General features: G+C 33.5%; 2 protein-coding genes across 2 annotated transcripts; both read right to left on the bottom strand.

Moving 5' to 3' along the window:
- Positions 1 to 4181: 4181 nt before the first annotated feature.
- On the bottom strand, positions 4182 to 11089 carry LOC130449595 (uncharacterized). The gene is made up of 7 exons (XM_056787529.1): positions 10977 to 11089; positions 7055 to 7222; positions 5914 to 5952; positions 5602 to 5734; positions 5416 to 5469; positions 5208 to 5302; positions 4182 to 4342 (listed from the first exon to the last, which is right to left on the bottom strand). The coding sequence occupies exons 1-7, from the start codon at positions 11049 to 11051 to the stop codon at positions 4319 to 4321; spliced, it is 588 nt and encodes a 195-aa protein (XP_056643507.1). The 5' UTR covers positions 11052 to 11089; the 3' UTR covers positions 4182 to 4318.
- A 2320-nt stretch (positions 11090 to 13409) lies between these two features.
- LOC130449329 (polygalacturonase-like) lies at positions 13410 to 26597 on the bottom strand. Its single transcript, XM_056787081.1, has 4 exons — positions 26244 to 26597; positions 21860 to 22071; positions 17611 to 17944; positions 13410 to 13743 (listed from the first exon to the last, which is right to left on the bottom strand). The coding sequence occupies exons 1-4, from the start codon at positions 26524 to 26526 to the stop codon at positions 13478 to 13480; spliced, it is 1095 nt and encodes a 364-aa protein (XP_056643059.1). The 5' UTR covers positions 26527 to 26597; the 3' UTR covers positions 13410 to 13477.
- Between the last annotated feature and the right edge of the window lie 306 nt (positions 26598 to 26903).

Raw genomic sequence — 26903 nt, forward strand, 5'->3', positions numbered from 1 at the left:
GGTGCGTTTTTAATGTTAAAACTCCCTTTCCATAAATATATGTTTATATGATAAAAAAATATACTTTTATTTCAATCTCTCTGCCTTTATGTTATTAGTCAATTTTTACCTTTATTGAAGCCGAACTATTTTTTAAATTGAAAAGTGAATTCACAAATGCACCTAGATGTTTTTTATCGTGAACCCTTTTTGAAATGAAAAAATTAGTAGCAGGCAAGGGTCGGTTGGAATATATAGTTAAGGTCATAAACAATGAAAAAAAAAAATGAAGGCAAGTAGTTAAAAGGGGTTCTATTTAAGGGATGAAAATTGTTTGTGTTTCATATTTTGTAGCGAAACGAGACCTAAAGAAAAGTGTTCCATACAAAAGTTGTAGATAATGAAGACATTTAAAACTTTCAAAACCACAAAGTTTGCGAGAAAATGACGAAAAACCGATTTTTTTGTTTTTAATTTTTTTTTTGTGTGAAAATCCAATGGAACTTTGTGAAAGTACGTAAATATTTTCATGTTGATGTACTGGTACTAATTTTTTTCGTCAAAATGTCTACTTTCAAATGGTGATTGAGAAAAACTGAGAAAACATTTTTTAAACTAACCCTAAGTATTCTAAACTATTCACTTGGACTTAATACTACACTTATCTAAAACAACATTAATTTATTCGAGTACATCGTTTGTCTATCCCGATATATTCGGAATGACATTAGATTATTTACTGATTTCTCATTCTTAAACAAGAACGTATTTGTACAGAAAAGAATTTCTCCAATGTTTCTAGAAAGTAAACAAAAAGCCCTTCCTAGAAATTGGTGCTAAAAACAACAAACAAATCGCCGCTGTATATATAAAAACGTGTGAAAAACAGTATTAAATGGTTTCTGCAAACCGCGTATTCGCCAAATTTACACTCTTATCATAACAGGATAAGACCGGCCTCACATTGTGGACGAGTTCGTTATAAAAATTAGAGCACGTGAGAGTCACATTTGAATAACGTTACCAGAAGTTGGAAATGGTAAGGTATCTGAGAAAATGTAACCTGGAGTTATGTTGATAATTTAATATAAAATATTCTGCTATTGCAACAAATTTATATGTACTGGGTGAGCAATTGACAATTGCTGTTGGTCATATCGGATTATATTACAGCTTCAAGAAAAAAATTATTAGAAAAGTTGCCACGAGAAACCGTAGAAATTTTTTAATTTTTTAAAAATGAAAAAGCAAAATTAATTAAAATTTACCCAATTAAGAGGCATTTGAGAGAGAGAGCGAGAAAATACGTAATTAAAAAAGTGAAATTTTTTAAAATTCACCCAATTAAGAGGTATTTGAGAGAGAGAGAGAGAGAAAATACGAAATTAAAAAAGTGAGATTTTTTAAAATTCACCCAATTAAGAGGCATTTGAGAGAGGGAGAGGGAGAAAATACTAAATTAAAAAAGTGAAAATTTCTAAAATATACCCAATTAAGAGGAACTTTAGATAGAGAGGAGTGTTTTTGAGAATGAGAAATTCAAAAATCCACATTTTTTAAAATTCAGCAGGCATTTGAGGGAGAGAAAGAGAAAAAATACGAAATTAAAAAAGAGAAATTTTTTAAAATTCACCCAATTAAGAGGTATTTGAGAGAGAGAGAGAGAGAGAGAATATACGAAATTAAAAAAGTGAAATTTTCTAAAATTTACCCAATTAAGAGGAACTTTAGATAGAGAGGGGTGTTTTTGAGAATATGAAATTGAAAAATCCACATTTTTTAAGATTCAACAGACATTTGAGAGGAGAGAGAAAATACGAAATTAAAAACGTGAAATTTTTTAAAATTCACCCAATTAAGAGGCATTTGAGAGAGAGAGAGAATATACGAAATTAAAAAAGTGGTTTTTTTTAAAATTCACCCAATTAAGAGGCATTTGAGAGAGGGAGAGAATGTACGAAATTAAAAAAGTGTTTTTTTCAAAATTTACCCAATTAAGAGGCATTTGAGGGAGAGAAAGAGAAAAAATACGAAATTAAAAAAGTGAAAATTTTTAAAATTCACTCAGTTAAGAGGCATTTGAGAGAAAGAGCGAGAAAATACGTAATTAAAAAAGTGAAATTTTTTAAAATTCACCCAATTAAGAGGCATTTGAGAGAGAGAGAGAGAGAGAGAAAATACGAAATTAAAAAGGTGTGTGTGAGAGAGAAGGGGACGTTTTTGAAAATATGAAATTGAAAAATCAAATATGATCCATATCATCTTCATCTTGTAGAACGTGATAGATGGTAGAATATGGAAAAAATGTCCATATTTAAAATAACCTTTTGATATTGGACTTAAAATCTTTATGTCCAAACGTTCGATTGACTTGCGTACTACTAACACTTTTTTCACTATTCGATATTGTGTTGTTTATATCAAAAGATCTTGAAAATGAATGTAAAAAGTTAGAAACAATAAGAAAGACACAAAAGTTATATAATTAACTATAACTTGCCTGACCAGTCTAAATAAGTGAAAAATTCATAATACAACACTGAAAAACGCCACTGCCTACAGTCGAAACAAAAGAAAACATTTCATTTAATGCAAATAACTGGAAAATGTCTCAACGGGTTTGTTGGTTAATGGACCTCTTTATTTTTGTCTTTATAAGCTCGGTATATTAATTTTGCGGTCGGAATTCTTTGATACTTCTTATAGTTTATAAGTAATAGCCGGTATACAACTGCGCAAATGAACTGTGCAGTTCATTTGCGCAGTTTTATCGAATGTATGTACAAAAATCAGCGCAGTTTTTTTGGTTGGTACAAGCCATCCGAGCAAGGTTCAAAATCTATTCTATAAATCGTCGATCGCGCTTGCAGTTGACAAATCATTCAGTTCGTTCGCAAGGCTTGATGTAAGCGGACGCGTCCGCGCACGTTAAAACATGTCGATGCTGCTTGTGGAATAAGAAAAGTAAAGATTATCACGACCTCAACTAGAAAAACGCTACGCGCAATAAGCTAATTATTAGGTATAAACCCATTGATCCTAATGTTAATAGGGTGATAGAGATTTCTATATTATTTATAATATTTTTATATACAGGGTGTTCCTCGACGAGTTACAACTATCTTTATATGACAAAATACTTATAGTAGAATCATGAAAATTTCTACGTTTGGGTTTTCGGATACGATCTTTTTAAATAAAATATTTTCAAAGATGGCCGACTTCCGCTTCTACTGGTTCAAGGTAAAAAAATAATTTATAAAGGTTTGCAACGGTCGAATTCTTTACATCTTTGAAAATATTTTAGTTAAAAAGATCGTATCCGAAAACCCAAACGTAGAAATTTTCATGATTTTACTATAAGTATTTTGCTATATACAGATAGTTTAAACTCGTGTGACACCCTGTATTATGCAAAACTTAATCTTTCTGTAGAATTTTGTACAAAGCCTCATAAGTTTCAGTAATAATTTGAATGAGAGCCTGTTTTGATATCAACGTAGAAAACTTCATACATTCGTACGAGCGACCTGTAGCTAAAAAACTCAAATGTTGCAGACAATCTTTCATGACTTATTGCTTCTCTCATCACGGTATTGCTTTTTTGTGTTAGCGATGTAACTAAAAACTGGAGATGTAAGTCTCTTCATTAATCCTCAAATAATTGTGCCAGTCTTTCGGGAAAAATTTCAACTCGTTTAATAAATTTATCTGAGAGTATGACTTTCTTTTAAGAAGCTAATATTTACACCACACACTACGTGATTTTCTTTTCGTTTTGCATAAAACAAGCCAGGATAGCGCAAGCGCTTCAACGTCTTCCATCACGATTGACGTGTTTTTATTCAAAGTTTCTGCCGAGAAGTGACGATCTTCGCATATATCGTGGATATATCGACGCACTACCAACACTCGATAAACTGCGCAAATGAACTGTGCAGTTTGTTTGCGCAGTTTTATCTTTGCCATGTATACCGGCCATAAGACTAGACAAAGTCGTATTTTTGATAATGAAATTTGGAGGAAGCTTATCTAGGTGGGTAACGCGAAGCATAATTTGAATAGTTTCAGAAAGTACTAATAATAGAGTCGAGAGTTGATTGGTCCTAAAGATGGCGTAAAATAAAGATGTGAAAGATTTCAAAACCAATAGGTTGGGTAACTCGAACACACTGATCGTTATGAATTCGGATTTAACGTACTCTAGAGATAAAATCATTTTATTTGCCATTTCACACATTTATTATCTTATCTTACATGTTAATTAATGACTAATAACAGTGATTCCAATCTAATTCCTCTATCTTTCTATTAATACTATGCCATGCTTACTTAATTATCAAGGATATATAAAAATAGGACACTGAAACAAAGAAAAAAATTAAATCTTTATAGGTACTAATTTATTTTTTAAAAATAATTGTTATCTAAATTTGAATTGTTCACACCCTGTATAGAATTTTTTTTGAACATTCGGTATACGCCTGATTATCTTATCTGCATTTATCTAAGGGGAGAAACCATAGACGTATTAAAGATTATGGACCCGCCTTACCTATCTATTCACAAGTAGTTCCGTGATGCCAACATTAGAAAGTGAAGATCGAGATAGAGATAGAGCTAAAGAGGGCAAAAAATCCAAGCCTAGTAACCCATCAATAATGCTGCTCATGTTAATTAATCACCAAACTAACGAATTATCAAAACAGTTAATACGGTCAAGCTTCAATTCAGCTGTCATGATGATGTGGCAGAGTGTCTAGCTCCTCACCAATTTACGTAGTTCTATTGTCATTTAAAAATAGATATACAACACAAATACTTATACGATTGTCAAATAGTCAAACATAATCTTCAAGATTTCTAATATTCACCTCTGAAATAATTTCGAAGTTTAATAATTCGAAAATGTATTCTGCCAATCTTCAAAGGGGAAAACAACTACTTTCCTGGCTAATGCTTCGATGAATATTGAATTACAGCTCCTCTGAAGAGGATCATGGCAATCGACCGATATAAACACCCCCAATGGCTCGCAATTCCAAGAAGTTTATAACCACTGATTTGTTTCGACGTTATTAAATCTAATCAGAGTGGTATAACAACTCTCGTTCGGGCTTAAGACCATTTATATATATATATATATATATATATATATATATATATATATATATATATATATATATATATATATATATATATATATTACAAACTAATTTGATACTCACATCATGATCTTTCTCAGCCGCTGCTAAACATTTCATGTATTCCTTAGATATGTCACATTTCGATTGTTCTTCTCCAGGATTTTCTAATATTTTATCTACAATTTAATTTCTATTAAAGTCAAGTAGTTCCTATTTAATAATAGTTTCTACATTATTTATGAACAATATTTTTTTAAGACTTTTATTATGTTTTAACAAACCTACTCACCGGCTTGTGGTTTATCGACATTGTCGGCATAGAAATAGAAACCATTTCCGGACACTGAAATTCATTAAATCAAATTATACATTAATAGCTTTTCTGCAGGAGATCTTTGTACTCTTTGACTATAATGATGAGTACGATATTTCAATCTCGGTATAAAAAGTCACACCTCTTTATCTTTATACTTACTTGTAACATTCGCTAACTCCCCCGTACACATTTTTATTCTTTCCAATAACTCAAGGGCTTCGTTATAAACCACATTCTTCTTTACCCAAGTTGATGTTCTATCTATGCAAGGAACATCATACTGAGGATTCAACTAAAAATTAGAGAGAGTTTCTTGTTGAGTTTGATGTTTTTTATTTGGTTAACAATGTTTAATGCTGAGTTGATTTTATATAATTATGATTTATTAACTCTTTTGTGCTTTTAAATGTAGTTGTTTCACGTGGGGTCCTACGAGTATAGTATAAATGAGTGATCTTTATACAAACTTACCAGCTTAAGTTCTTGGAACACACAATAGTAATAGTCACACTAAAAAAATAAATAATTAATGAATTTGCTTATAACACTCAGGGTGCGCTACAACTAGTGACGACTTTAATCCGTTAAGATAAGGATACACCAACTCGGGACAGGGATATTTCAGGTAAACGAAAAGGTAGTCCGAGTAGATAATACAACTCGTCACAGATTCATTAGAGTATTACCTGGAATTTAGTATCTAATCTACTTTGTTAATTTATAGTTGGTTAAGGAAAATACAAACATTGAGATTAGTTTTTAATTATAAAAAGTCGGATGATTCAGGCAAATGGCTGCAACATATATTTGGCTTACGTTTTCTCTTCCCTGAAAAAGTCAGTTAATGCTTTGCGGATAATTTCATGGCAGATATTCCCCCTATTCAAAAATGGTCGATTATTTGGTAGAAAATCACATAGCCGGGAATGCAGTTTTACCCCGTGCAAATATTGTGAATTATATAAAACTATTATTAGAGTATGAAACTGCTTCATATATAAAAATAAAAACAATAAAATAACAGAATATGAATTTGTGAGTCAGGTCTGCCATAGATACAAAATATAATATTTTTTATTGTTTCTTTATATATATTCTTTATATGTTTTAAATAATTTTTAATGAAATGCACTGTAAATAGTCATATTTTATTTTTGTTTTTCATTTCATAATTGAAGCCCAAGCAGCATAATTTTCCGTCACGAGTTGTCTAATCTTCATGACAACCACTATCACGCGTTAGCACATTGTATCATAGTTGAGGTTTTATGGCGAATATTAAAATTTCATGTTGACGCAAGCCCAATACTTGGAATTTAAAGATGAAGATTTCCACCTGCACTTCAGGCATTATATTACAAGTTTATTATTAATAATTAGAAGAAGCTCTCATCTTTGCAGCGAAATATGTTAAATGGATTTTCTGAATATAACTTCTCGTATGATGATTTATCAGATGGTTTTAAGGTTGACGAATTAACATAAACTGATAAGTTAAAACAGGAAAAAATCTTTTTGTACTAATATCTTAATTGTCTTATCAATTCAACGAATTCAGTTATTTTTATATATAACATATCGGTGAGGTTGATATATTTCATCAAAAACTTACTTTTTGTGGAACTTTGGGTTCGTTAACGTCCATCCCTAGCTTTTTACGAGCGAAATTAGCTGCTTTCACTTCTACTTCATGAATTTTCTCGCGCATTTCCACTCTAGTAGACCAACAGTAATCTTCTACTCCTCTTATTTCTAGAGGTGTTTCGCAGTTTGCTGTAACCTATTTTGAAAACATTATAAAATTTCCAAAAATTTGAGTATAATAAGAGAATTTGATATCACCAAAGAGGTTATTGAACCTTGCACAACCTACAAGAAAAAAAAACAGAGAAGGCAACGATACATCAGGAGTTCTACTATCATATTATAGAAAATATACAGTCTGTTGACGGCTGTTCTTCAGGTTTAAAAGTACAAAATTCCCGACTTATTATAAAGAACAAAAGATTTTCTAGAAGTATGACGCTCCTTATCCTCCTGCCATGAATGATCTCACCGAGGAAAAAATTTAATCTGAGGAAATGCGTCTCAATCATGATTCTGATAATACGATCCGTCTGTCAACTGAGCTGCAGGAGAAAATGATCTATTATCGTAGCTATGCAACTAGCCTGGAGTCAGTCTTCTGCAAAATTATGCCTGAAAGCAAGGATAGTTCGTTTGGTTGCTCGATTGTCCATTTGCAAATACCAAGTTTCATCAAATGCTAGTTGTTTACATTAAAGAGGAAACTCAGGAAAATATTCATCTGGGAAAACGAACGCCAATCCCGCACCATAACAAGGAAATTTTACCTGTACCACAATATGAGTTTCGAGCACCATACCAACCAGTAGATCATTGCGTTAGAGCTCATATGAATTTTGTGCCACAGCAAGTGTCCCGTGGTATTCCACTAGATACTGACCATTATCAGCTGCAGTCCATGTCCCCCACTGCCTTCTATGTACGCCAGGATTTCGTAGTTATATGAAGACAGTAAAGACAGTGGACTCCGAATAACAAATCTGCTTCAACAAAGGCAAAGACAGTTTCAAAAATGGAGGTGATTATTTTTTGGAATAAAATAATATTACATATTATGTATAATTGCTTGATAAGATAAAGGAATAATTTACAAAAAACCATCGCTTTGGAAGGAACAGAAAGTATCTTTCCATGAGAACAACGGAGCTTCTCACACTTCGGTAATCACCTTAGTTAAAATTTGAGAATTGCATTTGTTGTTGTCGTGAATCTGGTGAATTGTTGGTTGTCAACAATTCACCAGATCGGCCGTAGAGAGTTTTTTCTGTTTCCAAACCTAAAGTTTCACTTGTAGGAGAGATATTTTCATCAAACGAGGACGTTATCACGAAAAGGCCTATTTTGAGGCAAATATTATCAGAAAAGATTAAAAAGGCTGGAGCAGCGTTGGACTGAGTGTAAAAATTCAAATGGAGGCGGTATTGAAAATTGATTATGGAAAAAATTGTCTTATTTCTTTGTTAGTTTGAAAACGTTTCCGACAACCCTCTTAGTTTAAATAATATGACGAAGATGTTTCTCTACAAACATTTCAATTAAAAAATTCAAACCCAATTATCAGCACGGAGAAATTATACATATTCCAAAGAAGATCAACACAGAGAAGAGTATATAAAACAAAGTAAGAAGGTGAAGGAAAAAGTAAGAGAAACGGAACAGAAAAGTTGGGAAAAGAACTGAACAAAGAATATGATAATAACAGTAAATTCTGTCATAGCCAAAAAGCGTTGGAAGGAAAGGAAAAGATATGAAAAGAATTGAACCTATATAAAACAAACTTAGAACAAAACCTAGCGAAATATTAGATATGTAACTCCTTTTATTTAAAGAAATTCAAGGAAGGCTCAGACTAAACATACATTACAGCAGGAGATGAAGGAAGTGAAAAAACCAATGTGGAAGAAATCAGCTATAAAGAAGTCAGAGAAATTACGGAAAATCAAAAACAATAAAGGGAGCGGAATAGATAAGAAATGGTTAAATATCTTGGAGAAGAAGGCAAAACATGAGGGATGATGAACCATGGAGGTCAGAAATAATATCACAAGTATGGGAGGGAAATATTCAAGTTCCATTCCGCAAGAAAGGGGAAAAAACAATGTGCAAAACAACAGATCAATACGCGATTTTATTGAAAAATTTGTCTTGTTTTCTTGTTATTCTAAAAACGTTTCAGACAACCTCGTAGTTTATAGACTTTGACGAAGATGCTCTTTTACAGACATTCCAACTAAAAAATTCAAACTTAATTATTAGCATGAAGAAATTATATAAAATCCAACAAAGTAAGAAGGTGATTAAATATATGGCAGAAGAGGGCAAAAAAAACATGTTACGGGAGATGATTAAGGAAACATGGAGTTAAAAACAATAGCACAAGTATTGGAGAGGAATTTTCAATCCACAAAAAATAATAACAAACAAATTTCGAAAACAGCAGATCAATATGCCTAACTCCAGTGTTCTATAATATATATACTAGGATAACAGAAGGAGAACTAAGAGAAGTAGTCAAGAAATTAGAAGAAAAACAAGCATCATTGAGAAAAGGAAAATAAGCAGTGGATAATATTTTTATACTAAAAAATATGATAGAAAGACGTTACGAAAAAGGAGAAACACTGTATTTAAATTTCATAGATTCGAGAGCATAATACGACTCAAGATTCCAAAGAAATAACGCGTGGAAAATATTAAACAAGCTAGAAATACTATAAGAAGCGAATATAAGAGAGGTCTGTCTAGCCAACTATTGTGGAAGATATAAGAACTAACAAAAATCTGGATCAAACAAATAGAAAAACATTCGAACGTAAATTTACACAGAAAAGCGCAAAACAATGATAATACACGAGAGAAAACTTAAACCATTAGTGAAAGGAAAAGCAATGAAACCGAGTGAAATCGTTTCCTACTGATTATCGTGCTCATAAATAATCTTGGATAACGAAAGAACTTTTTAACAATTGACTTTTAATAGTTAATAGAGACATGAAACGACAAAAGCGGAAGACTTTCCTCTTTTTAGATAATTGCACTGTCCGCAATAGTCCTCATTGTCCAACGTAGAACTTCTTTCCATCGAAACAACTTCCAAATTGCAACCATTGGACCAAGGGATCATCCACAATTTTAAGACGTTCTATCGTGAAGAAATTACTAAGAAAGTTTTAGAATATCTCGACTGCGAAGGTCACGGTTCTAACGGCTAATTTACCGATTGACAAGGCATGGACAAACTATAACACTCCAAACAATTTTCAAATGCTTCAAAAAATCTCGTTTCATAAAAGATAATCGGGTTCACTAATCGATGGGGAAATTTTATTTGCGACAGATACAAATGAAAAAATCATTCGACAAAGCTTCTGTCTACAAAACGAGAGTGATGAAAAAGCATTCCATGCACTATTTCTCTTTGAAAAAGTTATTGAGCAGACTGTGTTTTGGAGCAAAAAATAAAAATATGAGAAACAACAGATAAATAATAAACTGGTTTGGATATTTAACAAAGATGGAACAAAATAGATTAACAAATCGAATATGAAAAGCAAGAACTATTGGAAGAAGGAGAAGGGGCAGACGAAGAAATACATGGAAAGTACAAATAGCAGATATCGAGAAACAAATAGACAATAAATCAAATGATGATACTGGTACAAGACGGGACAAAACAGGTGAATAGATAATAAATTCCTTTCCGATGCCCTAGCGAGAGCAAAAGGAAAAATAAGGAGGAAAAATTCCGTCCTGTACTATGGCGTGGAATTGTGGAAAATTTTAAAGAACGGCAGCAGGTGATTTCCATTAATTAGCTCCATTATAGAAAACTATAGCGATTCCATTATTCGGGGTAGATTAACCATCGATTATATCTTTGAAAAAACGTTAATTTTAAATGAAAAATCACACTGAAATGGTACAATTTTTTTTATATTCATACGTACCTGAACAATAACTGAGCATAACACCAAAATATACAATCTTAATTTATTCATGATTTCGATCTGATTTTTACGCATTCACAGAACTATTCCCAATAAATAGTATTATAATTAATTGCTCCTACTTCACGGTACAACGGGACACTATCATTAATCTTCATCCGGTAAGGTAATAGCTGTATAATTATAAATAGTTTATCGTTAATAGAATGTCGCATGCACAAATCATTAACCAATACTTTTCAATATGAGATTTAATTCTGTAGCTATTTGAGGACGTATAACAATCATAATTCCACGTAACTACAGATATCCTGTCAACAAACAAATCTAGGTCGAATAATTTTTGAAGGATGCCTATTCCAGAATTGATTATTATTGTCTGTTAGTTGATCACCTTAAACGATATTAACAAGACTAGCAGCTATTCGTACTTATCTTTGTACCATAAGAAGTGAAAAACCTTTAGAGTATGAAAAAATACTCGATCAAAAGCAATAAAGAAGTAAAACTTCACAAGCTGAATAGTTTTGTTAACAAATAGATTACTGCTTTGAAAACATCTACGATGAACTTGATGGAAACAATGTCAATATTATAAGAATTATCTCGAATACATTGACACGTCTAAAGATTGACCCAAGGTTAAGATTGAACCGTTGGTTGAAGCCGTTGTCTGTCAGTTGATTCAACCGTAACCTAAGTTCAGTTTGAAGTATCAAAATTTTGTTTACTTTGGCTTAGTTTGGTGAACTTATATATTGATTTAACTTGAAATTAATCGAACAATTTGAACGATCTTCTTCATCTTATCCAGAAATTTTACGAATCAGACTTCTTTGGAAAAATAGAAATGTTTATAATTCATCTGATTCCGCTTTTGAAACTCAAATATTCAGGCCAAGGGTACCTTGAAACTCCTAACCACAAGGAGATTATTTAGAATAAGATTTAGTCTCTGCAAAGAAACAGTTATACCCCGGTGCAAATGTCTCATTATGATATCACTCCAAAAACTGTAAGGTATGTTATTATTTATAATTATAAGAGTACACCTATAGATATTGGGTTGATTTTTTTAGGAACTACGCTACACGATGGTTGCTTCTGAAGTTTCTAGTAGGACAAATGAAAACAAATATTCATGATTCAATATGGTTTTATTGTTTTCCAAAATATTCTCCATTGAGATCAATACAATTTTGCATGCACTTGAACTAATTGTCGAAGCATGTGATTTGAACGCATCAACCGATTCTTCGGGTGTAGTTGATCTGGCAGTTTATTCTTGATTTGCGGGAATATTTGGCACATTATGTGCCAAACAAGAACTGAATTCTCTTGTTGTAGTGGTGGAGAATGATTCGTTTTCTGCGATTGGTTTTCTTTATTTTTTCGAACACTTCTGACAAACAACTGCTAGTATTTCCATTTCGAATTGACCGTTATACGTTACTCCAATGGAGCGGTTGCGACATGTTATTCCAAAAAAACAGGAGACCATTTGTTTGGAAGTGCTTTGTGCGCGAACAACTTCTATTGGATTTGGCTCGTCCTTGACACACCCATACAGTCGATTGTTGTTAAGTTTCGGGTTCATAAGCATAGATACAGGATTCGTCGCCTGTTTTTATCTCGTAGACGTCTTTTAAAGCATCGCGATTGAATTCTTTCAGCATTTATCTGCACCAATCAATTGAGCGATTGTGAAATTATACGGTATCCACCGCGAACAAATTTTTTTGTCAGCCGAATGTTCATGCATTATCAAATGTATGCGAGTGGAACTAATGCCCAAATATACCTCAATCTCACGGTATGTCATATGAAGATGTTGTAATATCAGTTTTCTGGCACAACAGCTGATTTTGGACGACATTCATGACCTGTAGCGAAGTGCGAGTACGATTGAATGTTTCAAGTATGTGTAAAGGTGATATGTTCTCTTTTTTTTCTTTCCACGTTCACAAGACACACACAAAATGATAAAAAAATGAACTTTTTTCGCTCATTTCCTCGAATATGTCGTAAAACGAACTTCGTGTTCATACGTTTCAATTTTCGTTCATTCATAGTGCGGGAGTGCGATTGATAAATTCATTTATCACTTTTGATTCATTTAATGCCTAAACGTTTCATTCTTAATGAAAGATGCTGAATGAAAGACAGAAATGAATAAAAAGGGAACCGTCTGATATCACCTTTAACAACACTTGCAAGACACTACGTTCTAAGTACGTTCACCATTAAAAAATGTTTAACTTTATGACGGAATGTCGGTTTTGACATATTCACATCAGTGTTGCCATATCTCAGAACATAAGTAGGAACCTTCGTAACAACAATGCAGCAATAGTTTCTTATAACTTGTATCTTTACACTATGTTATAATCCATGCTCAAAAGCTGATGAAGATGTTAACCAATAACAGTCAAGTAAAATTTAGTTCTGAAAAATTTTATTTCTTATTCTTTTTCATATAACTGATAATACATAATCTTTTTCTAGCATTCATATCCCGCTGGAATGTAATTGCAAACGCTGGAATGAGCACCACCAGTGATATTGACATTTGACCATTCCCAACCTTCACAACCTTTATTTCCACATAATATATATACTTTCATGGCGTTATTACTTTCTGTACTTAGAACATTTCCCTGTATATTTATCAATTTGAGATTGTGAATTGGAATGTTGTTGTTAGGAACACCACTGGAACTACCATTGATATAATCTTGTTGAACGTTTACACCGAAATTGGTTATACCTAGAAATACAAGTATATATGAGTGAAAGCTCTTATCCTATTGATGCTTAAAACATTTTTAGGACATGTTTTTAATTGATATTGTTACAAAATGACTTTGAATGAATAAATGATCATCGCCCAAGGAACTAAAGCTGCTTCTGATCACTTAAGGAGTAATTTCTACCAAACAATTCGGGATTTATATTGGGATAATGACATCAAATAGTTTTGAAATCATATTTAACAATAAAAAAATATATTTGGGAAAGCGTCTCTCCAAATGTCAACAATTTATATTTTATAGTTAATGGTACCTTAAAAACATTTCGGGTGATGTGAAACATTGAATTTCTTACATAAGTAAATTGTTAGATTCTAACTTAAAACACACATTTTAAATTTAAATTCGCTTTTCACAATTAAGTGATATAGCCAATCCAAACCAAGCTCATTTCTACCTGTACAGGCTAGGTGTGTTTCAAGACAATCATTCTGAAGAATGTACAGAACACATTCCCTCTGGAATTGCAAAAAGGTTTATGTTAGAACCTAACCGCCTATGCAAAAGCAATCCTTTGACTACTTTTTTTCTACTTTATTCCAATCCTATATGTTTGTATGAATTAGTGGATCAAATCGATTCCTATATGAACTAGATCATTTAATTTAAGATTCTTTTTGTAATGCTGAATCACGGATTTTGGAGCCCTAGAACACAATTTATCAAAAATGTAACGACATTATTGTCATTTAATCAGACCATATTTCATTTCCCATTAGAAATCATAATAAATTTTACCCATACTTCACAAGAAATAGATGTTCATATTCTGTAAAGGTAGTTTTTTATAATTCACTCTACGTAACGCTCCTATTCCTGCAGGATTTTTTGTCAAGTTTTTCAGTTTTTCTGAAAAATACTACAGCTATAGCTGTATCAAAATTTGAGCATAATATTTTCCCCAATTCAATTTTTTGAACAAAAATTTCACGAATATGAAAAAAAAGCAGGCAACTGACAAAAAAAGGGCTACCCGAAATAACTCCCTTTCACTATGGGTCTCATAGTATTGTCAAGGAAACCACATGTTCATTTTTTCACCTTTACCATTTCATCTCTAAAAACTGAAATTTTTTTATTCATAGAAAATTCTGAATTGACATGACTTTAGTTGCAGTTGATCACTAAAAGGCGTTCTACATGGTCAGGATCGGCCATTCAACCGAGGTGACCTTCGTCGGGTTGACGTGAAAATGTACAGTGTAGAAATCGGTTGATCGACCAATATTTGGTTGGGTGGTACATGATCTTGATAGTGAGCGCATCCCTTCTGACAAGCTGCGTCCATTATCGGCCCCGACCGTGTGAAACGTAGTTCAGTAACGAGTAGGCAGTCATCGCGAAACTGCGTGTACAATGGAGTTTGTTGACGGAACGTGCGAGCGTAAAATTCTCATCAAATTTTGATCCCTGTATAAGGCTCTACCATGCTTGTGGGACATCAAAGCGAATATGTATATACAAAGATGAAAATAAAAAAAAATAAGTATGGTAGATCTTAAAAAGAAAATTACAAAAGTAATATGGTACAAAGCAATTCAATCCTTTAGCCACAGCTTCATCCACATCCTTTTTGTTCTTTGCTTTTTTTCTTCACTCAGTCACTACAGTCAATCATGTAGAACTAAGCAACAAACGGTTGACCCGATCAAAGTCACCTCAGTTGCTTGGTCGATCCCGTCCGTGTAGAACGCCTTCAATGAGTTAATAGCAATGTTAAATCAATCTTTTAAAACATATAAAAACTGTTTGATATTAGAAACTTTTCACGACATTTAACATGGAAAATGCAATTCGAGTGGTAACCTCATTATATGCAGCTCAAAATCAAACACCAAATGAAAAGAAAGAAGCAGAAATAATTGAAAATAGTAGGCTGTGGAAAACAAATCTCTCAACCAGATATTTGTTATACAGTCAGTTATGTCAAGACCAGTACACTAGAAAGCAGTCAAGTGAATCTTCAGTTATTCTTTTTGTTATTTGTTTCTCTCCTTCACTCAATCTTCGAATGACGGAAAGAAATGAGTCAGTCATGTAGAACTAAGCAACAAACGGTCGACCGGATCAAGGTCACCTCAGTTGCGTGGTCGATCCCGTCCGTGTAGAACGCCTTCAATGAGTTAATAGCAATGCAGAATCAACCTTTTAAAACTCTTTAATTTTGAGCTTTCAGTAGTTGGGCTATTTATTCATGTGATAGAAGATGTTTGACTGAATACAGCAGAGAACAATCGATTGTACCATTGCCATGCACAAAATTTGAGTATATGGGAATGTTCTTGACCTTATGGTTACTCAAATATTGTCAAGAACTTAGTTTCTAAAAATAAACAACCCTTGCTATACCAAGAAAATCAAACAACACAGAAGATGGCGATGTCCACTACGTACCGATCATATTGATCTTCGCAAGCACTTTTTAAAATTGGCGCTTCACATTCACGCGTGATTCGTGCTTAATACGTAGAGGAACGGAAAGGAAAGGAGGAAACGAAGATGGTAGCTTACGAGTTTCATTGTAAATAGAACAAATTGACTTATATACGCCATCGGCATTTGCTCCCAATTTTTTTATTCCACTTTTGTGTTTTCTGTAGTTTGAGAAGAAATGAATTATTTTTATTTTCAATTCCGTCACAGGCATTTCCTTGATAGTACTAATAAGCATCCTTTTCTATTCCTTCAAACTCTTGCTTCACAAAATTGGTTCAATTTGAGTACATCATAAAAAAACTTTTTCTGTTGTAATTATCCAATTTATGGACATTTTGAAAACTGGGATTTCATTATTCGACCGTTTTGCACAGTGAGATTCCTTTTGATCGTTTTGCACAGTGAGATTCCTTTTGATCGTTTTGCACAGTGAGATTCCAGTCTTCGACCGTTTCTATTCTACCTACGTTTTTTCACGACCACAAGGGTGACGATTTCGATCCGAGAGTTGACTGGATCAATCGTTCTCTCAGCATTGATGCGATAACACTTTGACTTGATACCTAACTCATCTTTAATCATTTTGGCTTCTTAGTCACTCATCTATATCTAAAAAATATTTTGTTCAAGACTCTATAAAGCAATGACAAATCAATGGACCAAATGCTAAGCATGATGGACACAGGCATCCTATTTTTAGTCTAAAGATCTTCCACCATCTCGAAATGCACATATCTACTGCAAAAGCTGGCTGAGGAATTTCAGGACCAAAAGAAAACCCTCCAAGCCACTAGGATAACTTACTATATTTCAGGTAAAGCTGCAAGTAATAAACATATTCACTCAGAAGTATTTGATAAGTTTGAATAAACAATACATATATATTCTTTCCGGTAGCCAAGCGGGCTTATAGACCACGAAGGCTCTCAAGCGAGCCTAGGAGTAGAAACAAAATCTAAAGGCACTAGGAAACAAAAAATAGTATCTGTCATAAAGCTAGCAAGCCACCGAATTATACCAGGCATTGAGGAAGAAGAGAGCTTGGTTACAAAAAAAAAACAATAATCCCACATTTTGAATCCTAATATGGCCTCATGAGACGTCACATCAACAAAGAACTGAATGGATGGCTAAAAGATGAAATGAAGTCTTACTGAAGAAATACTTCGGGCCTGAGACTATTCAAAAGATTCATAAGCACATCAACTAAGAACTCTAAGGAACTGTCCAGAAACAACATTTAGTTGGTGACATAGACATAGACCTAGGGAAGTAGGACAAGAAAGCCCAGAAAATTAGTCTACGTAGTTTGGAGGCAGAAAAATGAGATTCTAAGATATTTAAGACCTTAATTTCTACTCATACACTCTTTCTCATTATGCACTTACCCGATAGATAAATATTTTCATACGTCACATCTTCTATGAGACCTTTATACGCATCGGCATGCGTTTTTACGTGTATACCATTTGCTGATCTAACAATGACCGAATCTCTGATTGTCACATTTTTGACTGTGTTTTCTGTGTAAGATGTATAGTTAAAACCTGCCGATAGACTGAGACCATGACCTCCAGCGCAATACATATTTCTTACTAGGATGTTGGAACCATACCTGATAGCCACACAATCGTCTTGATTTATTACTGAAGTATTTTCTATGATTAAGTTTGTAGCTGCGGAAACGTCGAAACCGTCAGTATTATGTCCAGTGAAGTTATTCTGAAATATTAACAAATGTTAACAAAAAAATATCAATGATATTAGTTTATATGAGTTTCTATTCTCACTTCATCGTGGGAAACGAAATGACGCAACTAAAATTTCTTTTCTCTCTCCAAATTTACTCTTTTCTCTCTTCTATTCTATGTTATGTACTTTTATTTTTTCTTCTCTATATTACCAGGTCAATCATTCCCTCTAGCTCTGCTTCTTCTGTGGCTCTTTCCGGTTTCGGTCATTCTTTCATCTTTGATATCACACTTACTCTTTATAGAAATACTTTTTCTCAAGTCAATATAATTGAAAATGAAAACCAACGAAAGTAAAGCTATGAAGGCGAAAAAACAACATATGAAAATGTCATAAGCAAAAGATTTAGTTCTAGATAGAAACTCTACAAAATCATTCAACTAATTCATAAGGCTTTATGATCCACAAAAGAAATTAGGTTTATATTCAGATATATAAAATTTGCATAACAAAAATATCGCAACATATTGTTTGAAAATATAGAAAATAGATCTGAAAAATTTGATCTCTGAACACCTTTAAACATTCAGTTGAAACAGTCTAAAGCTGGAAAGAGCCAAAGTAAAAGCCATACCAAAAATAAGAAAGAAAGATAACACACATCCTTTAGTCCTTCAGATCACTCCATCCTTATCAATATGTATACCAAATATACAGAGACTGCATGCTCTGTCAAACATAGCAATGTGCATTTCTAGACATAGAAGGCGCCTTTGATAACACTCCATTTGAGGCTATCTAAAGAGCATTAAAAGTGAGAGAAGTAAATGGAACAACTTCCAGATAGATGACCCAACTACTATCTACTAGTAAACTGGAAATTAAAGTAAAACAAGATACCGTTTCTACTACTGAAAACAGTGGATGTCCAAAAGAGGAAGCTGCATCCCCACTTATGTGGAGCTTAATAGTAGACAAACTCATATGGGAACTGACTGACCTGGGCATATCTTGACAAAGATATACCAACGATACATTCATTTACTCAATGGCGATGCTTGAGAATATACTTTGTGGCATAGTTCGAAGAGAACATAAATTTACAAGAAGGTGATATCGATTGCTGGGACTCAATATCAACCCGAACAAGACCTACCTAATCACACACAATAACTCAATTCGAAGCCCATGAAGCTTGACGAGTATACCATTGATAAGGGAAATCTCTGGGACAATAGAGAGTAAACACTTCTGTAACAAACATGATAAGGAAATAACCACTAAAGTCATGAAAGACATGGTTGTATGTAGGAATTTTGCAGGAAAGAATTAGGATTGTAGCCCAAAGACCCTCCGTGGATCAACACAGCGATCGTGAGATCAATCATCGTAGGTAGTTACTTGGGGTCTGAACACTACGAGAAACAATCTCTCGAAAGTACAAAGTCGCTTGTATAAGACATAAAATCAATCCCAACACCTGCACTAGAGGTCTTATTTCATCTCTCCATATAGTATTGAAAACCGTGGCAGAAGAAGCTTTAGCCGAAATGTTCAGAGTAGGAGTCAATAGGGATGAACCGATTTCAAAAAATGATCAAATCTGGGATATTCCTTAGGATGAAATAGATATAGAAAAAAGTTAAGCCTATACCTAGATACCAATGAGCTCAAAGCACCATACAAGAAATCCCTCCAAATGGTACAAAGTCAGCTCTAAACCAGCAGACAGAACTGAAATAGGGCCCAAAACCAAACACTCTTTAAAACCTAGGCGATACACCAAGTATTTTTCAAGTACAAATATTTGCAATTGAAAATGTATCCAAGTCAACCTAGGAAAGAATTATTGCAAACAGGAGATCATCATCTTGTTCGATAGCCATCAGAGCTCTGAGTTCCAATATCATGGAATCCACTCTGGTCACTGGATGCCTGGACAAACTAAATCAGTTAGGTAAGAAGAAATATAAAACTCACTGTATCAATTCAAAATTAATAATAAACGAATTATATGGATAAAATGACAGTGCGGCATTATAGGTAGTAATGAAAAGGGAGATCATGAGGCAAACTAGAAGAGTATTTGAACTGGTTCTGACAAGCTCGCAATAACCTCAGCAAAACATCAGAAAGTCTATATTTCCAGCTTCATCCAAATTCACCAATAACTGTTTACCTTCATAAATTGGGTATTCTTCAGTCGCCATTTTGTCACTACGACAACGTATCCCTCCTGGCATGCACAAATAGAGCTACTTTAAATACTACAATAAACACTTCATTGAGGAAGCAAGAATAGTTCTTTGAATCATGCATATCCATTAGACACAATGTAAGAAAAGATCTGTCACCTCTAGCCACAAACACAAGAAGAATTAAGTCACTCTCCAATGGATTCTGGAACACACTGGAGTGTACGAAATAGCTGAGAGACTTGCTAAAATAGGGGTTAATAAACTCTTCGTAGGACCTGAACCCTTTTGAGGTATCAGATACAGAAAATAGAGAAAACACTGAAAATGAAAGTAGATGGGAGGTAATACCATATATTGGAATAATTTGCAGGGATCGAGGATAGACTAGGATACAGAGAAGAATGTATCAACTTAGGCAAAAGTAACCTACGAAGACTAACAGGAGTCTTGTCGGGGAACTGCCACCTTAATGGACACCTAAAGATTCTGTTACGTAAAGGACGAAACTTCTATCCACATTCTCTCAGAGCGTGAGAGAATAAGCAACTCCAGAGTTTTATACCCGGGAGAATATGGAATAGAAGACGAGGATCTCTGACAGATAGAACCATCTGAAATTCTGAATTTTTCAAGAGAGGTAAGATTAATAGGTCAATTCTAAACAATGAAGGTCCTCCATGCCACAACAAGAAAAGGGGATACAATAAATTCTTTGGGTCGTAGGGATACCCTGAACTACAAACATACAAACATCGTGAAGTAGAAGAACGAATTAATGGAACGTTTTATAAAGACCATGTCATTCCAGACTGTTATAGCATGAATATCTCCTAAAGCAATGAAATATTATGTTGAAGCAGTGTTCGAAGCATTAGAAGTTCTGGTTAATATTGCAAAAACTCTGATTCAGGTGTATAATTAGCAGTGAATAGAAAATTATTAGAATCTAGTAGATTTTGCTATACGTGAAAAGAAGAAAAGAAAAGAATAAATTTTTCGATTTCCTCTCGTTCAAACCTTTTTGGTCTTGGCATCAAAACTGGAGACTAATAAATCATTTTTTATCATTAACAAAGTTTTCTTGTAGATCTGTCGTTCAAAATGAATAATTTTCGACCATGGGTAGATGAAAATTTTGATAAAATTGCATGATTAAGAAGAGTTTGACTACAAAGAGTTCCAAATACGGTTGGGTATGTATTTTGAAATTGGTTCAAATAAACCGCTTTTATCTAATATTCCATCACAGTCAGTCATCGTTATTAACAACGCATCTTATCAGTCACATTGACTTCGAAGATGTGAAATACAAGCTGTTGAAAAGCTAAAACCGTTGCATTAGTACATCATTCTCTTTTCTGTGATTAGTCGTGTCTAAAAAACCATTGGCTATCTGTTGAAAATTTTGGGGTAAATACATTATGGAAATGTGAAAATAACAAGGAATTTCTCTTTCTAAGACTACCACTATACTACTTAGTATAGATGGGTAAATGTGAAATCAAAATTAAGAAGATGTAATTAATCTCCAAAGCCAACGACTTCATACTTGGAAAAATATTGGGTCAAAAATGTTACTAAGAAGGATGATGCCTTTATCGTTTGGTATCATATAAATTGTGTGGGTATTGACCCTAGTCTCGTTAAAAAAACTTGATATACTTAAAACTATAATCGGTAATATTTAACTATGCCGTTTTTTAGCTCCAATTCTTGAAAAAGATAGAAATATACTGAGTAATCTTACTTGATCCCCAAGTGAGTTATCTATGACCCATCCACTAATGGTCAGCCCATCTGATCTTCCAATGTAAATGCAATGATGTGGACAATTGAGTATATTCAAATTTTTGATAACAGACCCATCAAAAGCTTCAATTTTCATAAATTGTGGTTTCTTTGGTCCTTTATCACCTATATGATCCCAGTAAAGTTCACCTTGTCCATTTAATAGAGACCCTAAAAATAGTAAATCAAGAGAGATCAAATATAAACTGAACAAATTCTTGCCTAAACAATATGCAGAATTGTCAAAGTTGTATAAAGAAGAACGAGTCTTTAGAATAAAGCAAAACGATGCTTAATAAAGAATCAACGCCGTCCTTTCCATCTTATAGTGATATCCCCCAATTAGAAAACGATACTGTGTCCACATTTACTGACGACACAGCTATTCTTTCTGTACGCGACAGTCAGAAAAAGCAATAAACCTATAGATATCAATTAATAAAATTAATAAAATGGAAAACAATCTTGAACCAAAATAACTCGGCACATGTCAATTTCACAAAAAGGAGTAATATGTACCAATCAAAATAGATGACGAACAGATGTGGCTAGCACTAGGTTCGAAGGTACGTACGAAATCTATAAGGAAATGTATTGGTTGCTGGAAAGAGACCCCACTCTAGTAAGTAAGAGTTGATTATCTTCTATTTGCTCCTCAAATTGTTCGTTACTGATTATCTGAACTTTTAATACGGTTTTCCTATCAACTGTGAAGCCGATGGAAGTTAATTCAATACTCTTAAGAGTATCATCAACTATTTGCTCAATTTCCACATCCTCTAAATAATTGTAAGTAAATAATGTGTGGTAATTTCGTTTCCATCTCCTTGAAAATATCATTTCTTCTTTTATACTAAGCGGTATTTCAATTAATGATCAAATCCGACTGATTGGATGAAGATAATCTTTTGAACTAATATTTATTACCGTGGAATTCCTCATCAAATTGATCAAACTATGCGCATTCAACTCAAAGGCAAAGTGGTAACAATTGTCAAATATAAAGACATTCATCTTTGAATATTGGTTACAAATAGAAGAAACGATATAACTCGTACTTTTTTCAGAAATTTGGTAGTTTCATCACTTTCTGGCACCGACTTTAATAAATCACTTTATTGGAATACATTTTTTCGACGGCCTTACATCTTGTCAATAGGTTATGAGTTATTTTATATACTTTTCAAATCTTCAAATAATCTCTTCAAGATGAGAGACCGATAGACAAATAAATTTCCAATAGGCAAAACACTGCACTGCATCTTTTAGATAGAAACAATTTTTGAAAGGCGTTTGAAACAATTCAAAATTTAAATCTCGTTCTGTCATACCTAGTACGGACTCTATACTCATAGCTTTCATTACATTAATGTCACCATCAGAACTAAATCATAAAATAACAATATTGTAGTTGTAGACCTGTTTTTTTATAAACTGCAGTTGATTCTTCACGTCGTTGGTACTCCATCATCTAACATTTGTATCATAAATACGAGTACAAGGACTTAATGATCTTTTCTAGAAGATTGAAAGTATTCCCTAATTTGAGACTTCGATGTGACTGGATATGATTTTCGATTTGGTAAACCATTTACTAATAGGAAAATAAAACCTACAGCTCTGTCTGTTTATTATGCGCGCTGCATCTTCTGCTACTCACACAAACTTTAGCAAATGGACAAGAAGCTTGAAAGACCTTCGAAATAAAAAATGGCTTCCTCACATTGAGCACTTTTATTCAAATATCTAGAGTAATAATACTTGGCAATATGTTCAAAATGTTGTAATGTAGCATCTCATACAATAAGTTTTCTCCAGCTTAGTACAAATAATGGCTAAACTTTTTAATAACTTTCTCATATTTGTTTTTTTCAAGAAGAAATTCAATTATTCCGTTGAAATAGAATAGTCAAAGTTTTAGGCACTCATATTCAAAAGGTTGTGCTCTATAAAGGTTGTGGCTTGCAAAAAGAGGGAAATTACTCTGACGATTATCAAAGCTATCACTCTTGTGAAATCATTATGGATTATCTATTATTAACTGTTCAAACTTACATACCTCTCCTTTATCATTTGATATTCAATCATTTTTTTTACTTACACTAACACTAATGCACTAATACACTAAATTCTAGAATAAGACCAAAAAGCTATATACTCCGCAACAGCTTCCAATCCTCTACAAAGCCCAGATTAGTCCATCTTTGGAATATTGCTCGTACATTTAGAGCTCGGCTTCTAAAGTTGATCATAAAATTGGACAGCTTAGAGCATAAGCCCGCAAAGAGCAGTTTTTGCAAGAACTGCTCGACGAGTACGCTTGCAGACCCCCAGAACTTCAATTTATTGGGAATCCTTTCTTTGGAAAAGTGCAAGTCCGTGAAATCCGCTATCAGGCAAGGCAAGATCATAAAATTGGATAGCTTAGAGCATAACCCCGCCAAGAGCAGTTTGTGCAAGAGCTGCTACGAGTACGCCTGCAGACCTCCAGAACTTCAATTTATCGGGACTCATTTCTTTGGAAAAGTGCAAATCCGTGAAATCCGCTATCAAGGCACTTCTTTCCCGAGCACTACAAACTACAGAAGCTCAAGATCAATTTTCAAAGACAAGCACCTATCAAATTACTTGAGTTTAAAAGGGTTCACTCTCTTGTTCTTGCTTTTTACATAAAAAAATCGATATCCGTAAAATTGACTAGAAAAAATTAATTATATACAAGACTTGTACACTAAATAAAAATAAAATATATGTAACCTTTTGTGCATTGCCTCGTAATTTCCCATATTGCCCTATACAGGAGAACGTCTCTGATCCGGCACTGCGCTTGCCGGCACTCCAGTAATCCGGCGCTCTCAGACGGGCGAGGTGGGGAAATCACATTGAAACATAATACTTAATAATAGTATAAGCAAACAACTGCCGATCGGCCCAAAAGCCTGATATTTTGTGTCGCGAAGATCTATTGTTTTAGTGTTATTTTGAACGCTGCTGTTTAGTAGTGTATCAAATTATTAACCTCGCAAATGAATACGGAGTCGGCCGTGCTACGATACACGACTTATGAAAAAACAGTGACAAAATTAAATATTTTGGCAAATACATTGATACAATGATAATATAAAAACCACAAGAAAAACATTGAAAACTCAAGATATGTATATGTCAGAGCAATACATATAAAAGAAAGATAGAAAAAAAGATGCTCAAGATGTAGAAGAGCAAGTTTTCCTTGCTACTGAAGAACCTGAGGAAAATATTAATCGTGATTTGATAGAGCTAAGAGAAACGATCGGCGAAAAACTTGTTGATGGATGCGAAAGTTTAACTACAGATTATGTGAGCGTATTACTAGCCGGCGAGAAAGAAAAAAACGGCCACTTTATGATAGACAGCGTAATAATCGAAGATATGTTGTGTGTTGAAATGAAGCGTCTGTTATTCATTTAGTTAGCCATGATCCTGCAATGGGTGTCTTGGTATGTTAACTTTTTTGTTTACAATAGGCAGAGCCTAAGACGATTACTTTTAAATTTACATTTTTTAAAAGAGACCATTAAACCCTTTTTGTCTGTAATATGTACTTTTTACTTAAAATTCAAAAATAAAACTTGACTTCTTCTATATTTTTTGTAAAATATTACATTTTCCAGTAATCCGGAGTTTTTACTAATCCGGCACAACCCTAGTCTGATATCTGCCGGATTAACGAGAGTCTACTGTACTTCCCCATACTGCCTCGCACTTCCCTATACTGCCTTGTACTTCTAAAGTGCTTTCTTGTAATTCCTCAAGAAATCTACAATTATGTACTGCCTCAGCGGTTCACCCCTCGGTTATAAGTTGGTTATCTAAAAGCTTAGTTCAAATAGTGAAAAATCTTATACATTGTTATTTTTTGAAACAATCTAAGAAACGTCTACTGCGTGAGACCGTTATTTTTCAGACAGAATACTATTTTTTACGAAGTAGACTAATAGCAAGTTGGGTTTCATCAAAGAAAATGAATTTCCATCAATTATTAATTGAACTAAATTCTCGATAGGTTACTGCTCCTTCTACAAATGCTTGTACATTCGGAATTTTCTTCTAGATGAAACGTTAGCGCATAATATAGACAAGAGTATAGCGTAAATTCGTTTTCTCTGGACAGCCTTTAATATGAAGAATTACTCCTGTTTTTTTTTTCAATTTTCCGTAAAATGGATGAATTCTGTCAAGACCATCATCCACCCCATTTCATTCTTTGAAGAAAATCATATCCTCACTTTTACATTTCTCTTTTCGCTAAATTATTGACGTAAGCACTTGGTTATTCATGATATATATTCAAGTCGACTTACCTGGAGTTCCTTGGACAGTAATTTTACTTCCTCTTAATCTAATAAGTGGTCCTGACCAAGGAGTATGTTCAAAAGTTGTTACACCCGTAAAAGTAAGAGTGGTACCTTCTTTTAAATCAAGTTCTAGGGTTATTCCAGCAGGTACAACCAGATTCTTTATTGTTATATCTGTACAACTCTTCACTATCGATTCTACTTGATCGAAGTTTTCTATTTCACAATCATTGCCAGCCGTAGCTGAAATTATTGCAAATATTATATTGAATAATAGGAAAAACAACATTTTGATAGAAGATTATTTTTTCAAATATACACTCAATGAGGTAATACGTATTTAAATGATTGTTTAAAGTGATTGTGTAATTATTCCCGATAACGTATCAATATCAAATTATTATATTTGCGTAATTGCGAGACTGAACATCAGTAAATACTTGAGATATAATATAGAAAAGGTAGGTCATTAATTAAATCATTCAGTTATGGTTACAAAAACCATATATTATAACTAATAAATAGTAAGAAGGCGATAGGCACATATATAGTTGTAGAAGTTGAATACAAATGTACGCAAAAACGAGAAACTTTCTTAACGTATAGGCCGCTACAAACACCAGAAGCTTAAGCTCTGAGAATCAAGCCAAATATCAGAAGACAACT

This window comes from Diorhabda sublineata, chromosome 10 (genome assembly GCF_026230105.1).
Source record: "Diorhabda sublineata isolate icDioSubl1.1 chromosome 10, icDioSubl1.1, whole genome shotgun sequence".
In the NCBI taxonomy this organism is placed as follows: Eukaryota; Metazoa; Arthropoda; class Insecta; order Coleoptera; family Chrysomelidae; genus Diorhabda; species Diorhabda sublineata.